We start from the raw sequence: 22,483 nt of genomic DNA, 5'->3' as shown, positions 1-22,483 counted from the left end.
TTCCTATTTTTAAATGTGACATTGTCATCATCTCCGTGCATGATTTCTGGTTGATTTATATAATACAGTTTATTAAAAGAACCAGCCTACAGAGTTATTATTACTGAAATTAGTCTCATTTACTGTATTACTTTATTTTCTTACTGTATAGTTTGGCTATTAGCTCCTATTTATGGTATTTCTTCTGGTGATATGTGTGAATTCTTTTTCTCCTGTTTTCTCCTAAGTTCCTGGCCTGTTCAATAGCTGGTCTTACAGGGGTTTTCCTCAGTGAGGTCTCCTCCCAGTGTTTTACTTTCACCCAGAATTTTCTCTACAGCAGTCTTTGAAATTGGAAATTAAAATTTTTGAATAGGGCCAAAGAGATGCTTTAGCAGTTAAAGCGCTTGCCTGCAAAGCCTAAGTACTCAGGTTTGATTCCCCAATACCCACGTAAGCCAGATGCACAAGGTAGTACATGTGTCTGAAGTTTGTTTGCAGTGGCTGGGGGCCCTGGCATACCCATTTTCCCCAAATAAGTAAATAAATAAAATATTTTAAAAAAATTTTCAACCATATCTTTATTAGCATGCATTTTTAACTTCAATGTTGTAAACAATTAGCACTCTTTACAAAGCAGCCGATTGTTATACTTTATGTCAGAAATTCTTGAATCATTAAATTCTAAGTTGGTTCCAGTTTTCAGTATTAAAAATGCAATGTTTGTATTATACTGCAATAAAATGCCTTTTAAAGTATAGTGGTGAATTCTTGTGTATAAAACTTGGTAATTCTTTTTTATTATTTTCTTAAATGAATTCCATGAATAGGTCAAAAATGTGTTATAAAGCTTTTGTTATATGTTATCAAGTTGCTTTCCAAATTTATTCTCTAAATTTATTCCTCCATGTAAATGATAGGAAATGTTGTGTATGAAAACTCTCTTTTTTACCCAGTAATCATATGATTGTTTTTCCTTTATTTAGTAATCAAAATGCTACCTTTGATTTTTCAGGACTAATGCAGTTGAATGTTTTTCTGTATATTTGTAAGCAATCTTTTGCAAAGTTTTATAGCAGTTAAGGCACTTTCTTGCAAAGCCTAAGGACCCAGGTTTCATTCCCCAGCACCCACATGAAGCCAAATGCACAAAGTGGTACATGTATCTAGAGTTTGTTTGCAGTGGCTCAAGGCCCTGGAGCATTCATATTCTCTCACTAAGTAAATAAATAAACAAATGAGATAAAAATGTGAGTAATTTTTACCAACCTTTATTATATTAGCACACCTACATTAGAAAAAACTAATGTGAGTTAGCTTAGGCAGACTTTTTTTTTCCTAAGTTCATCTAGACCACCGAAGACCACAGCTATTGTAGCTACACGCTCTGTAACTGGTTGGAGTGGATTTAGATGCCAGGGAATAGCATTACTTTTCTTACCTTTGCAATGCAGAGAATGGTTTTTGAAGTAGTATTTTAAGATAAAGGAAAGACTGTCATTACCACTAATAGCACTTTCAAAATAATAGCTGTATCTTATTTAACATGCTTTTCATCCAATTTCCTTCTAAATTTAATAATTAATGATATCATAAACAATAGTATGCAATACCAGAAGGAAAAAAGTAGCTTCTAATCATCTGAACATGTAGTGCATGTGTTTATAAGCTTATAGAGGGATGCACTGTCCATTTGTTAGATTCATCCTGTGAATGAAATCTAATTTTGTTGAAATCATTCATAGTCTAGCCTGAGATCTAGAATAATTGTAAATAGAAATGGAACACAGGAAGGAAGGGATATCCTTAATGAAATGATTTTGAGTATCTGGAGAAGAAAATGTGAAATGGGTCATTGTGTGCAGTAACAAAATGAATTGTAAGAAGTGGAATCAGTCTCTTATACATTTCCTTTCAGGTTATGCCTTGGACCCTTCACTAGACAATCATCAAGTGTCTGCTAAGTATATTGGTTCCGTGGAAGAAGCTGAAAAAAATCAAGGTAATGTATGTGAAATACACTTAGTGTGTTGCAATAGGAAGACACAAGCATTTTATTTAGTGCTTCTTTTTTGAGTTGCAACAACAGAGTGCTACAGGCTGGAGCACTGCAGCTAGACTGGCTGGCATTTCAAGCTTGATGTTTGCTATTTACTAAGGAAGATCATATTATTTATCACTTTGAGTGCTTGGCACCATGCCAACCCATAGAAGTCATTTAGTTATAAGTATAGGTAATTTTGCCAGTTGGCTTGTCAACACTAATGTCAAACTACGTTTTAACAGAGAAAAACATTAATTTTGTGCTTCTAAAGATCATCTTCAAAGAGTTGCTTTAAAAGCTGACTTTGAATATGTATTTTACAATACGTGTCCTCATATTCATTTGATACTTGTAAGACAAAGCATCCTAGGATCATTGTTGACTTGCCATGAAGCTCATGAGAACGCTAGAATCAGATTTGTAAAATGCCTTGAGAAAGAAGTGTGCTAGTTGCACAGGGACAGCCCACAACTCCCAAGCTGCCTTCTGTGTAGGAGCTAATTACGGTTAAATAGAATTTTAGCCTGTTTTGTTACACCCCACAGCCCAGTGGAAACTGACTTGAATTACCACAAGTGGACTTTCTCCCTTTCAGTTTCTCCTCTTCACCTGTGTGTAAAATGAGACCCATAGTTAATTGTAACCATGCCACCCATAAGCCTGTCTTGTTTTAATGTGATGATTGTAAACAGTATGTCCCATCTATTAATCAGTCTCAAAAACATCATCCTTCATTTCTTTTTAAAATTAGATATATGCTTATATCTCTGAAGAAAACATACATGCATACATTCTCTGTTGTTAATGTAGGCTTAACTGTATTTGAAACTGGTCAGAAGAAAACAGAAAAGAGGAAGAAATTCAAAGAAAACGATGCATCTAATATTGACGGCTTCTTGGGACCATGGGCAAAATATGTGGATGAAAAAGATGTGGCCAAACCTTCAGAAGTAAGCTTGCCCGCGTGCTCCTGTCGCCTCAGGCACGGGCCGTGTCTGTGCCGCGTGCCTGTGTTAACTCATTTGAGAGAACTGATAACTCAGCGTATTTCTCAGCCTTAGCTGAGAAATTTTAGACAAATGTCTGGGCTTTTCTTTGCAATTTTTGTACATGCCATTTTTCTGCTTTATTTTTATCTCTACATTTTTACTGAAATAGAATATTGAATCATTCCTAATAAAAACATTGCTTTAATAATGCTGTTAAGCTGTCCTAACAGCAGTTCTTCTGTGCCTGTCACGTAGTTCACACAGAACCATCCTCTCGACTGTTCTGTGCCTGACGGTCAGATAGTTCACACAGAACCGGCCTTTCTGTTATGCTGGAATCGATGGCGGGTTTTACTTATTAATTTATTTTAAACCCTTAATTTTTGTTTGTTTGTTTGTTTTGTTCTTCAAGGTAGGGCCTCACTCTAGCCCAGGCTGACCTGGAATTCTCTATGTAGTCTCAGGCTGGCCTCAAACTCACAGCGATCCTCCTACCTTGACCTCCTGCGTGCTGAGATTAAAGACCTGTGCCACCATGCTCCACTTACCTATTTTTAATAATGAAGTTTAAAAAATGAAACTACAGACGTCTACCCCTTCCCTCCCCACCTCTGTCATCCCACTGTCACTGAGCCAGGCAGTGTTGTGGGCCCGGGGACGTAGCATGGATAAGATCAGGAAAATCCTGCCCTCCTGAAGCTTATAGTATAGCTGTTTGTCATAGCCACATGACTTAGTCATGTACATATGCTGCTGTTTCTTTATTTTACATATGGATGTACTGCCTCCTAATCTTCCTCCTGAAATTCTCTCTAAAAAGGTTGGTTAAAAATGTCCTCATGATGATGTAAAAACTGTTTACAGATGAACCACATTGTATACCAAAACAGTCTCCCTTCTAGTCCCAGATTTTAACTGCCTTGTCTTCTCACTTGCATAATTAGCATAACATGTTTCCAGAAGTAGGAACTGTACATAAAGTCAGTTTTAAAGTACTGCCTAGTGCCTGTGACATGTTTAATGTCATCTTGTAATCTGTGTGAGAGGTCATCATTCTCTGGCAATGAAAGAATTGAGGTTTTCCTATGAGGCATATTTATGGAGCTTAGGATAAAAAAATATATAACCAAACAAATCCCCAAATTCAAAAATATACATATAAGCCCCGTTAGACATGATAAGGTTCTCAGACATTCATTTTAAACTTTATGTCATCATTTCCTTAGGAAGAACAAAAAGAATTAGATGAAATCACAGCAAAAAGGCAGAAAAAGGGCAAACAGGAAGAAGAGAAGCCTGGAGAAGAAAAGACTATCCTGCACGGTAATATAAACTTTCAAGTTTCCTCTGACTTTTCTCATATAGTATCAATTGCCTGATGTTACCTGTTAAAAACCGTTATTATACTAAGACTAATTATTTACAACTGGGTATGGTGGCTCATGCCATTTAACCCAGCTGCCAGAAGGCTGAGGTAGGAGGATTGCCATGAGTTCATGGCCAGCCTGGGCTACCAAGTAAGTTCCAAATCAGCTTGGCTAGAATAAGACCCTAACTTAAAAAAAAAAAAAAAAGACTAATTATTTGAATAGTCTGCATCCCGCAGATAGATGCAGGAACCACAAGCATAGCATGATCGATGGGAGCCACAGATGATTTTTGTTCAAGTGTTGGTGGATTTTTAAAAAGTCAATAAAGAAGAAACCTAAGTCATCTGTAATCTTAGCCAAAACGCCAAGAAGCAATTCCTAAAATACAGTCACCTCTGTTGTGCCTCGGTCATTGAACTTCATTTCTTTCCCAAGCTGATGTTCCCATATCATCACAGTTTACAGCTGTTACTACATTTAACTTCAAATGAATAAGCTTTATAGATTGGAGATTAAGCTCATACTTAAGTTGACTTCAAATGTTCTAGAACATACCCGTCTGTCAAGACTTAGTTGCAGTTAGGAAATTCTGCAGTGATCATGTGAGGCTGGAAAGCACAGCCTCAGTCCTGCGAGTGTTGCTCACGCATCAGGTATTTAGAGGTGAGGAGGCCATGCTGGACTTTGGTCTCACAAACTCCAGTTCTATGTCCAAGGAGTGTGTGGTGCTGTGGTAAAACCATAAGCTTTAACAGCCAGCCTTTATGGAGCGCCCAGTCTGTGCAGGCATGCTGCTAAACTACACAGGGATATAGGACTGGCAGAGTAGCTGAATCATCTGTCAGGCCTTCTTGAGTTTTTCTACTCACCTTGACCCCTTTTGACCGCGAGATTTTTATATGACCCTAGGTATACAAGTGTATAAAATAAATATAGCAAATCAAACATTAATGATAAAAAACTTCTTTGGCTTACATATAATTTTACCATTTATTAAAGAGTAAAGCAAATTTGCATACTAATGAGATGTTTATTTTTACATAATAATTAAGTCTTAGATGAATATTTGGTACCGCAGGAGAGAGAACAGTTCACCGTTTTTCAGAGTTGATCAATGTTTTGATTTTGTAATTGTCCCCGCTGAGAATATCACTTTACATGAATATGTAGTACCAAATGGCAAAAAGATGTTTCAGGCCATTTCAGAAACTGTTAGAAGTTTTGTCCTAATCCAAGCCAAAATCCATTTAGCAGGTTTATTTATTTATTAGCCAGCTTGTTTTGCAACCCCCACATTCACTCTCACAGCCCCCATTTACAAAGCTGTCACGGGAGTCATCCATGTGACTGTGGCAGTGAGTGGCACTTCTAGTGAACGCAGCAAAGCCAAGGGAAAGGAACCAAGGAGCATAAAAGTGAGGTCTACGGAAAACCCGCTGATACTCTTTGGTTTGTGTTCACTTCCTTTTTATCCTGTTTGGCCGCTGATTCTTCTCCAGTGACCCACACAACCTAAGTATCACCTTTTCTCCCTCACTGCAGCTGACTGCTCTTCATCAGTGTGTCTCGCTGAAATGTGTGAGTGAGTGGTGGAAGTGTGGATCCCAGGAAGGCTCTAATACTGTCTGGGCATTCAGGAACACAAAAATACTCTCTCTCCTATCTCAGGCTAATTTCAGCTAACTGGTGATAACATTAACATTCCACATCACCAGGATGTTATTACCCAAGTCTTTCTGTGAAGCATAGCCCTGTGGATGACATAAGCGCCACCGTTAGAAGAATCTCGGTTTCTGACTGTGGCTTCTGTTTGCTCATTGCTTTCTTTCATCTGGTTTCAGTTAAAGAAATGTATGACTATCAAGGCAGGTCCTACCTTCACATACCTCAGGATGTTGGTGTTAATCTAAGGTCATCTGTGCCACCTGAAAAGTGTTACCTTCCCAAAAAGCAAATCCATGTGTGGTCTGGACACACGAAGGTAAGCAAGTTGCTATTCCCATTTGCTGTAATGTTTTGGTAGTAAAGCTACAGACGATTAATACTCAGTAGATGTTGGGAAGTCAAGCCAGAATAGGGAAGTCAGGTTGGAAATAAATGTGAGTTGGGCTTTGGAAACAGTCACCTGCATCAGTCATAGTGACTTACATCTTCAAGGCCATCTGGATTGGCTATGCCATAAGTATCCATGGTTCAGCGTCTTAAATTTGTTTTTTACATTTTTAAAAATCTTAAGTGTTAATAAGTCCAGTTCTTAGAACTGCTGATGCCTGTTCTAGGGCATGCTATTTGGAATGAAGAAAGGACAAATTCAGTTGCTGAAAATACACTGTCCCCATACTCTGGTTTCTCTTGAGAGTGTATAAATCTTTCGCCTTTTAAAATATACTGTCCTTGCTTACATTCAGTTCTAGTCGGTGTTTAAAAGATGCTTATGTGACTGCTGCTATCGTTTCACAGGGCGTCAGCGCAGTCAGATTGTTCCCTCTCTCTGGACACTTACTGCTCTCGTGTTCCATGGACTGTAAAATTAAGGTGAGTTTTCAGTAGCAGAATGCTGGAAAGCCAGTGTTTGGTTAAGTGTATTTGATTAATTATAAATAAATTTGGGGAAGTTAGGCAATTAGAGGCTAATTATTTCCTGTTAAGCCCTGTGAATACAGCTATTTATAACCTTCTTCCAGACTAGTAGAATCCAACGTGGCTCTGTGGTCCAATTGGCTAGACAGTTCTTAAAGCTTAGACAACCACTTCGCGTGTAATCTAGTCACTTTGGCATTAGACACATGAATATTTAATCACTAATAATGCATTTTTAATTGAGGTTTTGGATATGTAGTCTATTGAGAAAGAGAAGACACGCAATGGAAACCCCTATGTTCAGAGTAGGCAGTATACTTCCCTCTTTTCTTCTGAACATGATGGTTGCCAAGTGACAGAGATGCTCCCAGCATCTCCCCACTTTCTGTCTTCTTGGGACGTTCTACCTCTGCCTTTTGCTCTGCTAAACAGTGTGTGGTGGAAAAATCTCAGTTGTCAATCATGTTAACTTGATTATAAAGAAAACATTTTTCAAAACCAATCTTAAATTTGAAAGAACAGTCCTTATCTTTTCCTGTGTGTCTTTTCTGTGTCCAGATCATTAGGATGGTTCAATAAATCCCAATCCCCTTGGGGCTTGGAAAGATGGATCATCAAAGTCTTGATCCTTTGTAAATAATTGATGAGCATGTAAAATGCAATATGTAAAAGTAGCTGCTCTTAATATCAGCATCTTTGTAGGCCTTTGTCTTTAATAGAGACAGTTTGTCTTTATGAAATGGAAACCCTTATTTTCTTAGACCTTCACTTTATACAAGCTATGTTATTTGAGATTTTGATCTTCTCTTCGACCAAGTAAAGGAGCATAGAGTTCAGTATAGGTCAAGTCTCTAAGCACTTATTAGGTCGCCATTACGTGCAGGGCCGATTAGATAAACAAGTTGGGAAAGCACTGACCCTGCCTGTGGGGTGATCACTTCATTGTGGCGTAAGGGATAGTGGTCCTGGCAGGCACAGTGCAGACATCCTGGGCTCAGAGAGGAGCATACCTGAGCAGGAAAGCTGAGGTGGAGGGGGTCGCCTGAGTGCGCTCAGGAAGAGTGACTAGAACGAGTCTGCGTGGGCTGTGCTGAAACCAGCAGCCGTTCTGTGGGTGCCAGAGTGGAAGAGCAAAGAGTCCTCGCTGGCATGCTGCAGAACCCTGAGACTCTGTAGCTGGCATTGGGTGGCCAGGAAATGATTTCTATTCAGAGCAGTAGCAACATTGTCAAGGATTGGATTAGAAACAGACAAGAATAGAGCTTGTTTGAAGCTTTTGTATTCACCTGCGTAGATATGATGAGAATGAACTGGTTAAAATACTTGTAACTTAGAAAAGTATTTTTTAGGGCTGGTGAGATGGCTTAGTGGTTAAGACACTTACCTGCAAAATCTAAGGACCAAGGTTTGATTCCCCAGTATCCACATAAGCCAGATGTACATGGTGGCCCAGGTGTCTGGAGTTCATTTGCACTGGCTGGAGGCCCTGGCACTTCTATTCTCTCTATCTGCCTCTCTCTCTCCAATAAATAAATAGATAAATAAAATATTTTAAAAAGAAAAGTAGGGGCCAGTCGTGGTGGCACACACCCTTAATCCCATCACCTGGGAGGCAAAGGTAGGAAGATTGCCATGAGTTCGAGGCCACCTGAGACTACAGAGTGAATTCCAGGTCAGCTAAGGCTAGAGCAAGATTCTACCTTGACAAACCAAAAAAACAAAACCAAAAAAAAAAAAAAATGTTTTAAAAAGACTTCCAGTATCAAAAGTTATATGGCAGTTTTAATAACATTTAATTCTTTTATTAGTAGTATTTTATTATTTTATTAGTAGAAGCTGCTCATTGCAAAAAATATATAAAGTATGGAAAAGAAAAATAAGAAAATTAAACTACATGTATAAATTCTATCTATAGTTAAATTCTCTTGATATTTTGATATTAGAAAACCTCTTTAGAAATAAAGATAGTATGTGTATATCCTGGGTGTTCCGAAAAATATAACCCAAACTGGCAACACTAAACAATATTAATAATTAATCTCCTGTTGTCCAAAAAGATCCGTGCATGCACACAGTGGAATATGACTTGTTACTGACAGAAGACTGTTGTTAACATGTCTATCTCCAGGGATGGGGGTGTTGCTTTGTAGAACACATTCCTAACGTGCATCAGGTCCTGGGTTCAATTCCTAGTATCAGAAAGAAAAATTAATATTTCCATGTGTTTCTTTTTCGCCAGCTATGGGAAGTTTATGGAGACCGGCGCTGTCTGCGAACATTTATTGGTAATGCTTTTCTCCCTGGCTATAAATCTGTTTGCAAAGGCTTTGCAAGTATGATAATGTCATCAGCAGTAATTTTACTACCCTGAAGTAAAGAGGTATGACTAGACTCCAGCAGAGACTAGAAGAAGGACAAAGTCTCCTAGCTAGACCAGGAGAAGCAGCAAGTGAGCGCAGAAGCAGCGACAGGAGAAAGCGTGCTGTCGCATGTAGAAGCCAGCGCATGTAGAAGCCAGCGGGGAGAAAAGTCGTGCTAGGGGAGCCCCCCAGAGAGAGCCATTTGTGCCGCTAACAGAGGGACTGCGTCCTAACGGCAGGAGGGGGCCTTGAGCAGCTCTTGCTGGCAAGTAGTGTGATTGGAGTTTACAAAGATCACGTGGCAATGTGGAGGATACTTTGAGAGGGCAAGCTGGAAGGAAAAACGATGAATGCCACAGCCGTTACCTCGGTCTGGACTGGTCATGGTGGGATTTTGAACCAAAGCCTCAGAGAAGAAGGGAGTTAACTGAGTTTAAAAACGTGGGATTTGGTAATGGGTTGGAATGATGAGAGGCAGGACTGTCCAAGATGACTTTCAGGTGGCTGGGTGAGTGGTGGTGCCATTCACTAAGGGGGGGACATGGGAAGATGGAGCGATGTCAGACTTGTTGAATGTAAGTGGCCTGGGGCCTGCCGAGGTGGAAATGTCCAGCGAGCTGAGGCCATGTGAAGCAGGAGAACACTGAGGCTGAGGAGACGCCTTGAAGAAGCGGGGCAGGCGGGCGCGGACAGGCGGTGTGGCAAGTAGCCCTCCTGGCCGAGATGCCCTGTCTTTGTCGCTGTGGGGTGCTCTTTCCAGATTTGACTGTGCCGCAGTGACGCACCGTGCATCGTAGTGGTTCTGCTTCTAGATGAACATAGGGCTCTCTCTCCTGTACCTTGCTAATGAGCCTCTGTGCAAATGAATGCCGTTCAAGATGCCGCACGGCCTGTCAGACTTACAAAAAGCTGACAATTATGTCCAAGGGACATAATCAGTTACGGTGGGTTAGAGCTCTGCCTGCATCCCCTGGACTAGACCACTGTTCAGTGGAAGACAGGTTTCTCCCTGGGAAGATGACAGCAGCTCTGCGGGGAAAAGCATGCCTAGTTGCCATGACCGTGCCGTGGGAGCTCCGTGGCGGGGTGGCTCAGCAGAGCAGCGCGAGGCTGGCGTGGGCCTTCCCCCTGGCGCGTGACTGTGCGCGTCTTGGTGTGGTAGAACGGGCGAGAGATAAGTCTAGTTGGCCACGCAACATCCTGAATAGTGTACATTTGCACAGAGACCCTAAAACCTTAGCGGGGTGCAGGAGAAAGACCCCAACGTTAATCTATCAAAACAGAACCACTACGATGCACAGCGCTTCACTGTGGCACAGTCAAATCTGGAAAGAGCACCCCAAAGTGACAAAGACAGTGAACCTTCTACTTTCGCTTAGCTTCATTATATTTGACCCCAAAACTTTCAAAAGATGAATGCATCTGGCAGATTGATTTTCAAGTAAAGCATAATCAATGCCATAAAATTAATTAGGGTTCAATGCCACCTGAGGACAAATGCAACTAATATTATAGTTTCCAAAGCAGTTTAGTCACCAAGGTTCCGAACCAACTGCTGTGAAATTTAAGTACTGTGATCACAGAAGTATATAATTATTGAACAAAGGCTACAGTTTTCTGGGCTGCAGATTTAGGTCACGTTGTTTTACTTCTGACCTGGTGAGCAGCCTGACACAGAACTCCAGAATAGCGACCAGACTTCTGTCTCATTGCATCCTGGGCTGGTTAGCCTTCAGATTCTGCACTGTATGCTAAGACATACCATGGCAACTTTTTCTATTTTTTTTTGAATTTTTCTTCTTTTTTTTTAATTATTGACAACTTCCATAATTATAGACAATAAACCGTGACGATTCCCTCCCCCCCCACTTTCCCCTGTAAAATTCCACTCTCCATCACATCCCTTCCCCCTCTTAATCAGTCTCTCTGTTATTTTGATGTCATCTTCTTTTCCTCCTATAGTGAGGGACCTGTGTGTAGTGTCAGGCACTGCGAGGTCATGGATATGCAGGCCATTTTGTGACTGGAAGAGTGCATTGTAAGGAGCCCCACTCTTTCTTTGGCTCTTACATTCTTCCCAGCCATGGCAACTTTCAAAGGCCCTTTCTCTTGTTTTTGACCAACATATTGTGTATCAGAATCGCCTGCAGAGCTTCTTGTAGGAAGCAAAGCAGCCACACTCCACAGCCCACACACAACAGATGGTTGGTAAATCAGGAGGTGGGCTTCCGAGCATCTTGACTCAGCGTTTCTTGCAGCTACTGTTTAGTGCTGCTTCTCTTGGTGGTGTTTATGCAGATACAGTGCTAAATCTCATGACCATGTCTGTGGGTTCTGCCCTAGGTCACAGCAAAGCTGTCAGAGACATCTGCTTCAATACAGCGGGGACACAGTTCCTCAGTGCAGCCTATGACCGATATCTTAAACTCTGGGACACTGAGACAGGTAAGAGCACACTGACTGCATGTGCCTTCCTCTTCTGAGTTAGCTCTTCCCTGTGAAATAGTAAGAGTGGTCCTCTGTGGCGCAGTGTCCTCCTCTAACTGCTGCTTTTCACATCATTGACAATTGCTGGTGTCATAGAGTATGTTTGTAGAGTTGAAACTTAATGGTCTAAGCTGCTTTTTCACTGCGAAGCATTATTCCCTCCCCATGTGATTTACAAACAAGTTAAAAATATTCCATAGACCATCTGATTGCTCTCTTTGTTCCCCACATCACCCAGTGCAGTACAGCACAGTACCCATCATAAAAGCACACAGTACATGTCTGATGAGCACAGTTGCTCAAATTGATATGTACGTCTAAACTTCCACAAGCCAGTCAGTTTCACATATGCATAGCCATGTTGATTGCTTCAGTTCTTTGTGGCTAATATGATTCTATCTTATTAGAAAGCCATCTCTTAGAACCAGCTGTGAAGGTACATGCCTAGGATGCCAGGACTGAGAAGGCTGAGGCAGGGGGACCACAAGTTCAAGGCCAGCCTGGGCTATAGAGTGAGACCTTATCTTTCTTAACTGAGTTTTAAGAATCATGATAATAACTCATGTTTACTAAGCATTAAATTATGCTCAACATTTACAGTGTAGAATGTTATTGGATGTTAACATATCCCTATAAGTAATATATCACTATTACATTATAGGCAAAGAAAATGAATCATATAGTTTCTCAGCATCACAGAGCTTGAGTTGACCGAGTGGTACAGACCAGGGTGTCTCTGATGCTAACCCCCACATTCCTTGCTTTGCTAGTCATGAGTCTCAATTGTGGCTGCATGCTATGAGCATTTGGAGAGCTTCCAATGACTGGTGCCAGGGCCCTACCCACACATCCTTCATGGTCAGTCCTGGCTGGGGACTAGATGATTCTACTGTAACCAAGGCTGCAACAACCATTCTGCAGTTCTTTTAAGATGAAGATGCCAAGATCTATATACAGTGTATAAAGTGCTTAAATGTCAGTGGTTTTTTTATAGTAAACCTACCTATGAATTTAAGTACCACCAAGATGAAGGTATAGAACATCTCCAGGACACAGCCCAAGTTCTTGTGTTCTTTCCTAGTAACTACTGTGGTCATGGGGCCTCTTGCCTGTTCTTAAATGTTTTACAGATAGGATTGGACCATATCTTCTAGTTTGTTTGTGCCTCAACATGACATGAAATTCACTCATATTTTATATCAGTAATTTTTTACTGCTCAAAATATTCTGCTGGGGGCTGGAGAGATGGCTTAGTGGTTAAGGCACTTGCCTGTGAAGCCTAAGAACCCAGGTTCAATTCCCCAGAACCCACATAAGCCAGATGCACATGGTGTTACATGCATCTGGAGTTCATTTGCAGTGCCTCAAGGCCTGGCACACCCATTCATATTCTCTCCCTCTCCCCGCTTATAAATAAAATAAAATAAATATTCTACTGTGTGAGTGAGATTAGAATTTCTCTCCCCAACAGTCGGTGGTACGTCTTGTGGAATGAACTTTTTTGAATCATTAAGACTGTATGAAAAGGAACCATGTAGTTTATAGTACAATAAGGAGCAAACAAGCTGCCCTGCCTCAAAATTTATTAAACAGTGCCCACTAGATCTCCATGCCTCTGTCATCCTTTAATAGCCACATTTGTTTTCTTATTTAACTTGATACTTTGGTTTTAGGGCAGTGTATATCACGATTTACAAACCGAAAAGTACCTTACTGTGTCAAATTCAATCCTGACGAAGATAAACAGAATCTCTTTGTGGCTGGAATGTCTGATAAGAAGATCGTTCAAGTAAGTCTCTCTGCAGTGCTTCCATTAAGATTCCTGAGCTTTATGTTGTGGTAGAGGCAAGACTATGGAATATTAACTTAGTAAATGTTTGCCTCTAGGGCCCCCTGAGTGATAGTGGTTCCTAGTAGAAAACAGTTCATAAAAACATGCCAGAGATCATTACTCTTTGCTTAAGGAAAGTATAACTCCATTGATTTTCATAAAATTTGCTCACTTTCTATCTTTACCTTTCTTCTTGTTTACTATACAGTGGGACATTCGAAGTGGGGAAATTGTACAGGAATATGACCGGCATTTGGGTGCGGTCAATACCATTGTCTTTGTTGATGAGAACAGAAGATTTGTGAGCACATCTGATGACAAGAGCCTAAGAGTTTGGGAATGGTACGTGTACATCACTTGAACACCTGACTGGCATAAAACAAGCACTTTAAAAATGTGCCACCAAAGACAAAGCCTGGTAATGTTCTGTGGTCCTGGCTTGCAGGTCAAACTGCCTACGATTGGGAACTAAACATACCTCCCTTCACAGTCTTTGGATAATGTGTGTGTGGTATGAGTGCATGTCTGTGTGATTAGAACTTGAGTGTGGTATGCATGAATGCATCCATGTGTGATTAGAACATGTGTGGGGTGTGATTGCATGTATGTGTGATTAGAGCATGTGTGTGGTATGTGAATGCATGTAGGTGTGATTTGAATGTGTATGGTGTGAATGCATGTATGTGTAACTAGAACATGTTTATTGTATGTGAACACATGATTAGAACATGTGTGTGGTGTGTGAATGCATGTATGTGTGATTAGAACACATGTGTGTGGTGTGTATGCATGTGATTAGAACATGTGTGTGTGGTGTGTGTGAACGCATGTATGTGTGATTATAACGTGTGTGTGGTGAGTGAACACATGTATGTGTGATTAGAACACGTGTGTGGTGTGTGAACATGTGTGATCAGAACTCGTGTGTGTGGTGTGTGAACGTATGTATTTGTGGTTAGAATGTGTGTGTGGTTGTGAATGCATGTATATGTGATTAGAACATGTGTGTATGGTTGTGAATGCATGCACGTGTGATTAGAACATGTGTGTGTGGTGTATGAATGTATGCATATGTGATTAGAACACGTGTGTGGTGTGCAAATGCATGTATGTGTGATTAGAATGTGTGCATGGTGTGTGAAAGCATGTATGTGTGATTAGAACATGTGTGTGATGTGTGAATGTGTGATTAGAACATGTGTATGTGGTGTGTGAATACATGAATGTGTGATTAGAACATTTGTATGGTGGGTGAGTGTGATTATTACTAGTGGTCCCTGCCTGGGTATTTCCAGGTTCTTGGCACCATGTTCAAAGAACTGGAAAATATTCACACAAAAAAGTAAAGCATCAAGAAACTTGATTAAGAGCAAAGTGAACATGCAAATGTGACTGCACTGCCCAGAGGGGCAGTGGACCCCCTGAATGATAATGAACTCGAGGACCCAGGGTCATTGCCTGGCCATCTTTTTCAAAGAGTCCATGAGAAGGTGGGGCTGGTTGCTAAGGGGTGTAGTTAGGGTGGTTCTCTATTTTGATTGGCAAACTTGAGTTACAGCCCTTTCCTCTGCTGTGCTTGTCTCTTCCCATGGTGCATCTGATTTTAATGATATGTATACCCAGTTATACATCACAATAATGATAAATAGGGGATTCTCCATAAAGGTTCACGCAGAGGACAGTTGGCCTTAATGCTCACTCACCCAAAAATCTTTCCAGGCTGAATGGTCCCATCTCTCAATCTTGGATATATCCTGGAACATAGTTGAATAGAAACTGACCACAAAAAGGATGCTCCTAAATGTTTCTAGGGAGGACAGAGTCATTCCATTTTTTGAAGTGGAGTGTATGTGTAGCTCAATGCAGGAGGTTAACTGTTTGAAATAAGTTTATTTCGAAACTAAAGATTATTTGAAATGAGTGCTAAACTTACTATGTTGAAGTGTACTATCTTAATTAGAAAAGTGGAGCCGAGCGTGGTGGCGCACGCCTTTAATCCCAGCACTCGGGAGGCAGAGGTAGGAGGATTGCCATGAGTTCAAGGTCACCCTGAAATGACAGAGTTAATTCCAGGTCAGCCTGGACCAGAGTAAGACCCTACCTCGAAAAACCAAAAAAAAAAGAAAAATGGTATATATATTAAATTTAACTGTGCCTAAAAGGCAGTTTGCTAGAAATAATGAAGACCACAGGGCAGTTCAAACTTACTTCTTGTTGTAGAGTTGATTGTACCTTGAAATAAAGTTCCATTGGAATGTTTCATGTTTACCAAAACATGTGAACCTGAAATACAGCTGGTTGAATTTAGAAAGTATTCTTGTTTCCACCCATGGTATAAAATTGTTATCCACTAATGATAAATATGAGGAGACATATGAATCTCTTCAGTGGAGGCTCCTCCGTAGACTAGGGTCAGTTCCGGCCACTGCCCAGGGGGATAAAGGCAGCTCAGAGATTGGCAAGCTGACCTGTGGTGTTGTTCCCCAATTGTCCTGAAGTCTTCCTTCTAATCATATGTTCCTTTTAGATGGCTGGATAAGTGAACAAGGAAATTCTGTGTGAAGCAAATCAACATTATTTTCTAATTAACCAAAGAAAGCATGAGAACTTGTACCCTATCTTGAACTTGAAATTGCTGCTTATCCTGTTATTCATAAGATTATGTTCTCTGTGTTACTTCATAAAAATCAGTTCTAAGCCAGGCATGGTGGCTTTTGCCTTTAATTCCAGCACTTGGGAGGCAGAGGTAGGAGGATTACCATGAGTTCAAGGCCACCAGCCTGGGCTAGAGTGAGACCCTACTTCAAAAAAAAAAAAAAAATCATTTCTAGCCCCAAAAGAAACAACAAATTTCCAAACTGCCTTCAGAATTACTAGATATTTTTTATTACAGAAAATTATAAAAATGAAAAGGTACTTAGATATGTTTGGTTCTACATTTAAGTGATTACTTTTGCATTTTAAAAGGCTTTTTGTCACTCACATATTTTTGTGGGGTTTTTGCTTTGTATTTTAATGCTTTTTCTCTTATACTATACGCTTTTGAAATGCTTCACACATAAACTGAAAATACGCTTGGTACCAAGCACTTAATCTCCTTAGCCTGAGTCATTTCTAGACAGATTAAACTGCTCAAAGATTCCCCAGGCTGTGACTGTCATAAACTCACATTGCTAAGGGCTTTTTGCCTCTCCTACTTGTTTTCAGGGTAATAATGAGTTAAAGTTGCTGGCAGATAAAACAATGTACCCTACTTGCTTGCTCAGACATCTTGTTTCTGCTTACTATGTTACCTTTTAAGATGATTTCATTATTAAAGAATCTTTAGTAGCAAACTTTTAAATAAATGACAAAATTTAATAGAAAATAAAACCACTATCATAATTTTCAAGGAAAGTCAATACCTTAAAAGCAATACCATATCATTTTGTGATTTTTTTTTCTTCATCCAAGAAGTTGAATGAAAAAAAAATTAGTAAATAGGGCTAGAGAGATGGTGCATTGGTTAAGGTGCTTGCCTGCAAAGCCTAAGGACCCAGGTTCGATTTCCCAGGACCCACAAAAAGCCAGATTCACAAAGTGGCACATTCATCTGGAGTTCATTTGCAGCAGCTAGAGGCCCTGCTGAGCCCATGGATTTTCTTCCTTCTTTCCTTCCTCCCTTCCTATCTTTCTCTCCCTCTCCCCTCTCCCTCCTCTCTCTCTCTCTCTCTCTCTCTCTCTGCTTGAAAATAAATAAATAACTAATATTTTAAAATTAATTTTAAGAATTCGTTCTTATTTGAGTACTCTTCTTTTGCTTTGAAGATCTTCTAACTGTGCTTTTGTAAATGACTTGTTCATTATGCTCTTTCCAATTTTTAGGGATATCCCTGTGGATTTCAAGTACATAGCAGAACCCAGCATGCACTCAATGCCCGCAGTGACTTTGTCTCCAAACGGTGAGTTGGTACATAGTGTGTTCTTAAATGAGCTTCCAAAACGGGATGCCTTCTAGGCCCCTAAACTTGGCCATTCTCTTTTAGGGGAAGTCTGTCATGTTGCCATACTTGTCTAAGGAATCTTCAATGTTAGAAATAATTGCTAGTTTTCATATGTGAGTCACCTCACCCACTCTTGTTTGGAGAAAATGAAAGAATCAATGATTTATAGCTACCAGGTAGCATATAAGGATTCCTGACAGCTAGCTTTTTTGTTTCTTAGTTTTTCGTACTTCACCCTTCAATACAGTTAGGTTCAGTGAGTCATCTAGCAAGCACATCTCTTTGAGTGGGGTATGGTCTTATCTCCACAATGAAAACACCTTAGCTATTTACATGTAAAAGATCAAAAAAGTAAAATCTAGAAATCTAGGAATATTGCCGAGTTCATAGAGTGCCTGCCTAGCGTGCAAGAAGCCCTGGGTTCTAGCTCCAGCACTAAACTGGGCCTGGTGATGTGTACTTGTGGTCCTAGTCCTTGGGGAGGCAGAGACAAGAGGATCAGAAGTTCAGGGTCATCAGCTACATAGTAAGTTCAAGGCCAGCCTGGGATACATGTGACTCTGTCTCTATCTCACCTTAATAATCATATGTGATATACTGGGTCACCATTTATCTATACTTAGGTTTTTAAAGCATCTGTTATAAAAAATTGTGCCTTTATTTAACAAGGCCATTTACCCACTTAGGTGATGTTAGAACTGTTTCTTTAGTAATGGTTACAAGTATGAAAGATGCAAGTTTATGAGTATATAAGATGCAGTTTTATAGTCTGGTACTTTAATGATTCTGGGCAGAAAAAAAAAGCATATGCCTTTTAATAAACAATTACTTGGGCTGGAGAGATGGCTTAGTGGTTAAGCATTTGCCTGAGAAGCCTAAGGATCCAGGTTCGATTCCCCAGATCCCACGTAAGCCAGATGCACAAGGTGGTGCATGCATCTGGAATTTGTTTACAGTGGCTAGAGGCCCTGGCATGACCATTCTTTCTCTCTCTCTCTCTCTCTCTCTCTCTCTCTCTCTTTCTGTCTCTGTCTCTGAAAAATAAATAAATAATAAAAAAAGAAACAATTACTAAAATTTTGTTATATCTCTTTTGGATGCAGTTTTATTTGCTAATCCTAAATTGTATCACCAGAGCCAATATTTATTTCATAGTTACCAGATACATTTCTTTCTTCCCATAGTTCTGTTGTCTGTACTTATTACAGATTAATTCCACAATGTATTTTAACTTAGTTCTTTTAACACTAAGTTTGGAATTTTTATCTTACCTTATTTTCAGAAAATCAAAAGTTTTATATGAGTATTTAATAACAGCAGGATTTCAAGAGAAGAATGTATTACTTTAGATAAAAATACCTCTTGCTAGTGATTTATTTATACCTTACAGATGGCATGGAAACTGTATTATAAAGTAAGGAGGCACAAAAGAAAAATGACAGTACATTTATAAATGTTTGAAACATTTTTTAATTTTACAGTCTTTCTCTAAAATATTTCATGTATTAAATTTTTCAGGGAAATGGCTAGCGTGCCAGTCAATGGACAATCAAATCTTGATTTTCGGAGCACAGAACAGATTCAGATTAAATAAGAAGAAAATTTTCAAGGGCCATATGGTAGCAGGCTATGCTTGTCAGGTGGACTTTTCCCCAGACATGAGGTACGTTTAACTCTTCTCATATTCAAACATCATGATGTGGTATAAACTAGTGTTCAAATAGCAGTACTTCACAAATCACTTTGACATATATAATTGTATGAAAACTATGTAATTTGTCAAAGTGACAAACATGACAGACATAAAGCATGAACGAGTTAGGAAAATTGCATTTTGCTTTTCTTTAGGTTGGTACTTCGACATATTTCCTGTTAATTAGGCTTGTGCTCTGTCCTCACTCACAACTCCCTGTCTGTACGCCCTGTGTCTTGCTCTGTCTGGATTGGAGCAAGGCTGGAGTGCTGCATTGCTGCCACTGGATGCCCACCAGGAGAATCAGTTCTGAGTCGCAGGGTTGGCGGTTGCAACTGTACTGCAGCTCGCCTGTGCCAAAAGCTGCAACCTGGCTTTGAATATTCTAGGTCACACTGAATTAGTGAAGCCTACAGTCTTGCGAAGCGAAAGACTGCATTCATTTCTCACTCACAGTGAAAATATATTGGTAGCAGGACTTTAGAAATCCCTGTAGCTTTGTGAGTTTAGCGTGATAATTAGACTTCTGCTGTTGATTCTGTCCGAAGGTATAAAGCTCACTGCTGTGCAGTGTCTGGTGCGTTCCCCGGCTGCACAGGAAACTGGTTCCTCTGTGTACTTGAGACTGACCGTGATCCCTCATTCATTATCACTCGAGCACTCCCAGCCCCTTCACAGGGGAGGCTTTCTAGAGAAGTTCACGCCATGGCTATTTCATGCTGGTACTCTGAGAACTGTATGTTTGCATTTTTACCTCACAGTGAAAGGGAAGATCTGCCTCTGTTCTTTATTCTTCTTGCCAATCTGAGGTATGTGGCTAATGTGAGCTTATTCTCCTTCTGCTACAGCTATGTGATTTCAGGAGATGGCAACGGAAAATTGAACATCTGGGACTGGAAGACCACGAAGCTGTACAGTCGGTTTAAAGCACATGATAAAGTGTGCATAGGCGCAGTGTGGCACCCACACGAGACATCCAAGGTCATCACGTGCGGTTGGGATGGCCTCATTAAACTATGGGATTAGTCTTCCAGCTATCGAGGGTCATTCTTGATCCCACGTCTTATTTAACTATTTAATTATTAAACATGTTGGATGACAGTTTGATTTATAGGTAATGTTTTCCTTATGGCCTTACAAAGTTGACCTATTTTCAAGAAAAGCTTTGTAAATCTGCCTCATGTAACCCTATTGGCTTTGGGATCCCAGAGAAAGTAATGAAATTGAATGACTCAGAAAGGCGCCATACACTTACCAGTCCGAGTGCAAGGGCGGTAAAAGAACAGAGGTGACAGAGTAAAATACATACCGAGAGAAGGGCGAATCCCCCCGCGGTACTGTTCCCATCGCTGCCCAGGCCGTGTTCCAGTCGTTACAGTGTGTGTAGTCGCTGGCCTCGGGAGTTCCACTATTGTTTATGGCATGAAAGCACTATAAGGTATAAACCTTGCTGACTGCAGCATTCCTATAATTCTTCCAACATTGTAAAATTAAAACTCAGTCCAGCGTTCTCTCCGTGACATTCTTCCTAATCAGTGTAGACAGCGAAGTTCATTATTTCTGAAGGTGGACTTCACGAGAGCAAGCCAAGGCTTTGAATTTTATTTGTATTCACTGTCAGGCCCTGGCAACACTCAGAAATCAGGGTCTCGAGGTCAGTGCTTCACCGATGTTACTCAGAAATCCTTATAGACAGCTGGTATGAAGACATAGTCCAAAATGCCATCTTGTAATTTCTTTGATGTTACATATTTCGCCTTAAAAATTATTCCTATTTTATGCTTGTGAATGCAACAGAATTTTGGCATATCAGAAAAAAATATATACTTATTTTAAATCTTTGGAATAAAAAAACGGCATCCCAGGAAGATCTCTAGACTTCCTTAGTTTGAGAAGCAGTGACCATGGTTTTAAAAAAATAATAATTTTGAAACTTTAGATTATGACTTGAAGTCAGCCTGCTGAGTATAGTGGCTCATGGCACTTTAGTCTGACAAGCTGTTTTTCCTACTTTGCTTAAGTTTCTATTAGATGTTTGATTGTGGTGTGAGATATTTCAGTACCTTGCTGGAAAAGATCGTCTTGACAGCTGCTCAGAGTGCCTTCTTGCAGCACAAAATCATGTGTGGACAACCTGTGATCATGACTCTTGTCCCATGCGCCCTCGGGGAGCTTCCCTTTCTGAAACTTACATTTAAAAAAGCCTGGAAAACATAACTGTGCCCTATAGCCACATGTAAATAAATTCCCAATGGGAAAAAAGGGGTAAAAGTGAGGATGAATTTTTTTTTTTACACACAGGCACTAAAAGAAATACAGACACACTGCCTAGCAACAGCCATTTGTTTCCACATCTGCCAGGAAGGGTGGCATGTGAGAGGAACTTCTTCAGATGAGGCCTTTCTTTAGTCCCAGTCACTGGTTTTAACAAATGTGAATGACTGAAATACAATGGGACAGGATGAAACATACATTGAAACTGTTGTTCAGCACCACTATTGTATATGTTACAAATCATAATGTCTAAATCTGGATTTATTGTATTGTGTTTTTGACTGTTTCTACACTAAGTAACTGTATATAAAAGTTTTCTCGTTTTTGAAAAGATCCTATTTTTGAATAAAGCATTCTTTTGTAGAAAGTGTTGAAATGTTCATTGTTTGTTTCCTTTTAAGTCGTAAATCTTGAAATACCACATCAGACCATTCACTTCCAGAAAGAAATGGTGCCTGGGAGATGGATGTAGCATAGTGAGTATATTAATATGTTCTAATAAAATGATAACAAAGGCAGTTCTCTTGGCATTTTAGAATACACAGCAAGTGAAGTTCTTTCCCAGCACAAAAAGGATCTCAAAATCATATTGTGGGGCTGAAGAAATGGCTTAGTGGTTAAGATGCTTGCCTCCAAAAACCGAAGAGCCCATGTTTGACTCCTCAGGTCCAATGTTAGCCAGATGCACAAGGTGATGCATGTACAAGGTGGTGCACATGTCTGGAGTTCAACTACAGTGGTTAGAAGCTCTGACGAACCATTCTGTCCTCATTTAAAAAAAAAAAAAAAAAACTGTTGGGTTTGCCTCAAAAAATTATTGTGACTGGATGTAAGTGGTATCATGGCCTCATCTTCCTTGCTACAACTTTTCATCACACCCAGGACAGATCTTC

The 22,483-nt window shown here is 40.1% G+C and overlaps 1 protein-coding gene across 3 annotated transcripts in view; it reads left to right on the top strand.

Annotated features, from left to right (window-relative positions):
* Cdc40 (cell division cycle 40) overlaps nt 1-21,957 on the top strand; it is a 45,381-nt gene extending 23,424 nt beyond the window's left edge. For all 3 annotated transcript variants that reach the window (XM_004660630.2, XM_045155184.1, XM_045155185.1), the window contains exons 4-15: nt 1,898-1,981; nt 2,834-2,973; nt 4,239-4,335; nt 6,224-6,363; nt 6,843-6,917; nt 9,202-9,247; nt 11,666-11,767; nt 13,483-13,598; nt 13,849-13,982; nt 17,505-17,581; nt 19,142-19,286; nt 20,165-21,957. In XM_004660630.2, coding sequence (XP_004660687.1) covers nt 1,898-1,981; nt 2,834-2,973; nt 4,239-4,335; nt 6,224-6,363; nt 6,843-6,917; nt 9,202-9,247; nt 11,666-11,767; nt 13,483-13,598; nt 13,849-13,982; nt 17,505-17,581; nt 19,142-19,286; nt 20,165-20,342 — 1,334 coding nt within the window. In that variant the 3' untranslated portion in view covers nt 20,343-21,957. The remainder of the gene's footprint in view (nt 1-1,897; nt 1,982-2,833; nt 2,974-4,238; nt 4,336-6,223; nt 6,364-6,842; nt 6,918-9,201; nt 9,248-11,665; nt 11,768-13,482; nt 13,599-13,848; nt 13,983-17,504; nt 17,582-19,141; nt 19,287-20,164) is intronic.
* Nucleotides 21,958-22,483: the final 526 nt, after the last annotated feature.

Source organism: Jaculus jaculus, chromosome 7, assembly GCF_020740685.1.
Source record: "Jaculus jaculus isolate mJacJac1 chromosome 7, mJacJac1.mat.Y.cur, whole genome shotgun sequence".
NCBI classification, from domain to species: domain Eukaryota; kingdom Metazoa; phylum Chordata; class Mammalia; order Rodentia; family Dipodidae; genus Jaculus; species Jaculus jaculus.
This window is presented reverse-complemented; position numbering and strand designations above follow the sequence as displayed.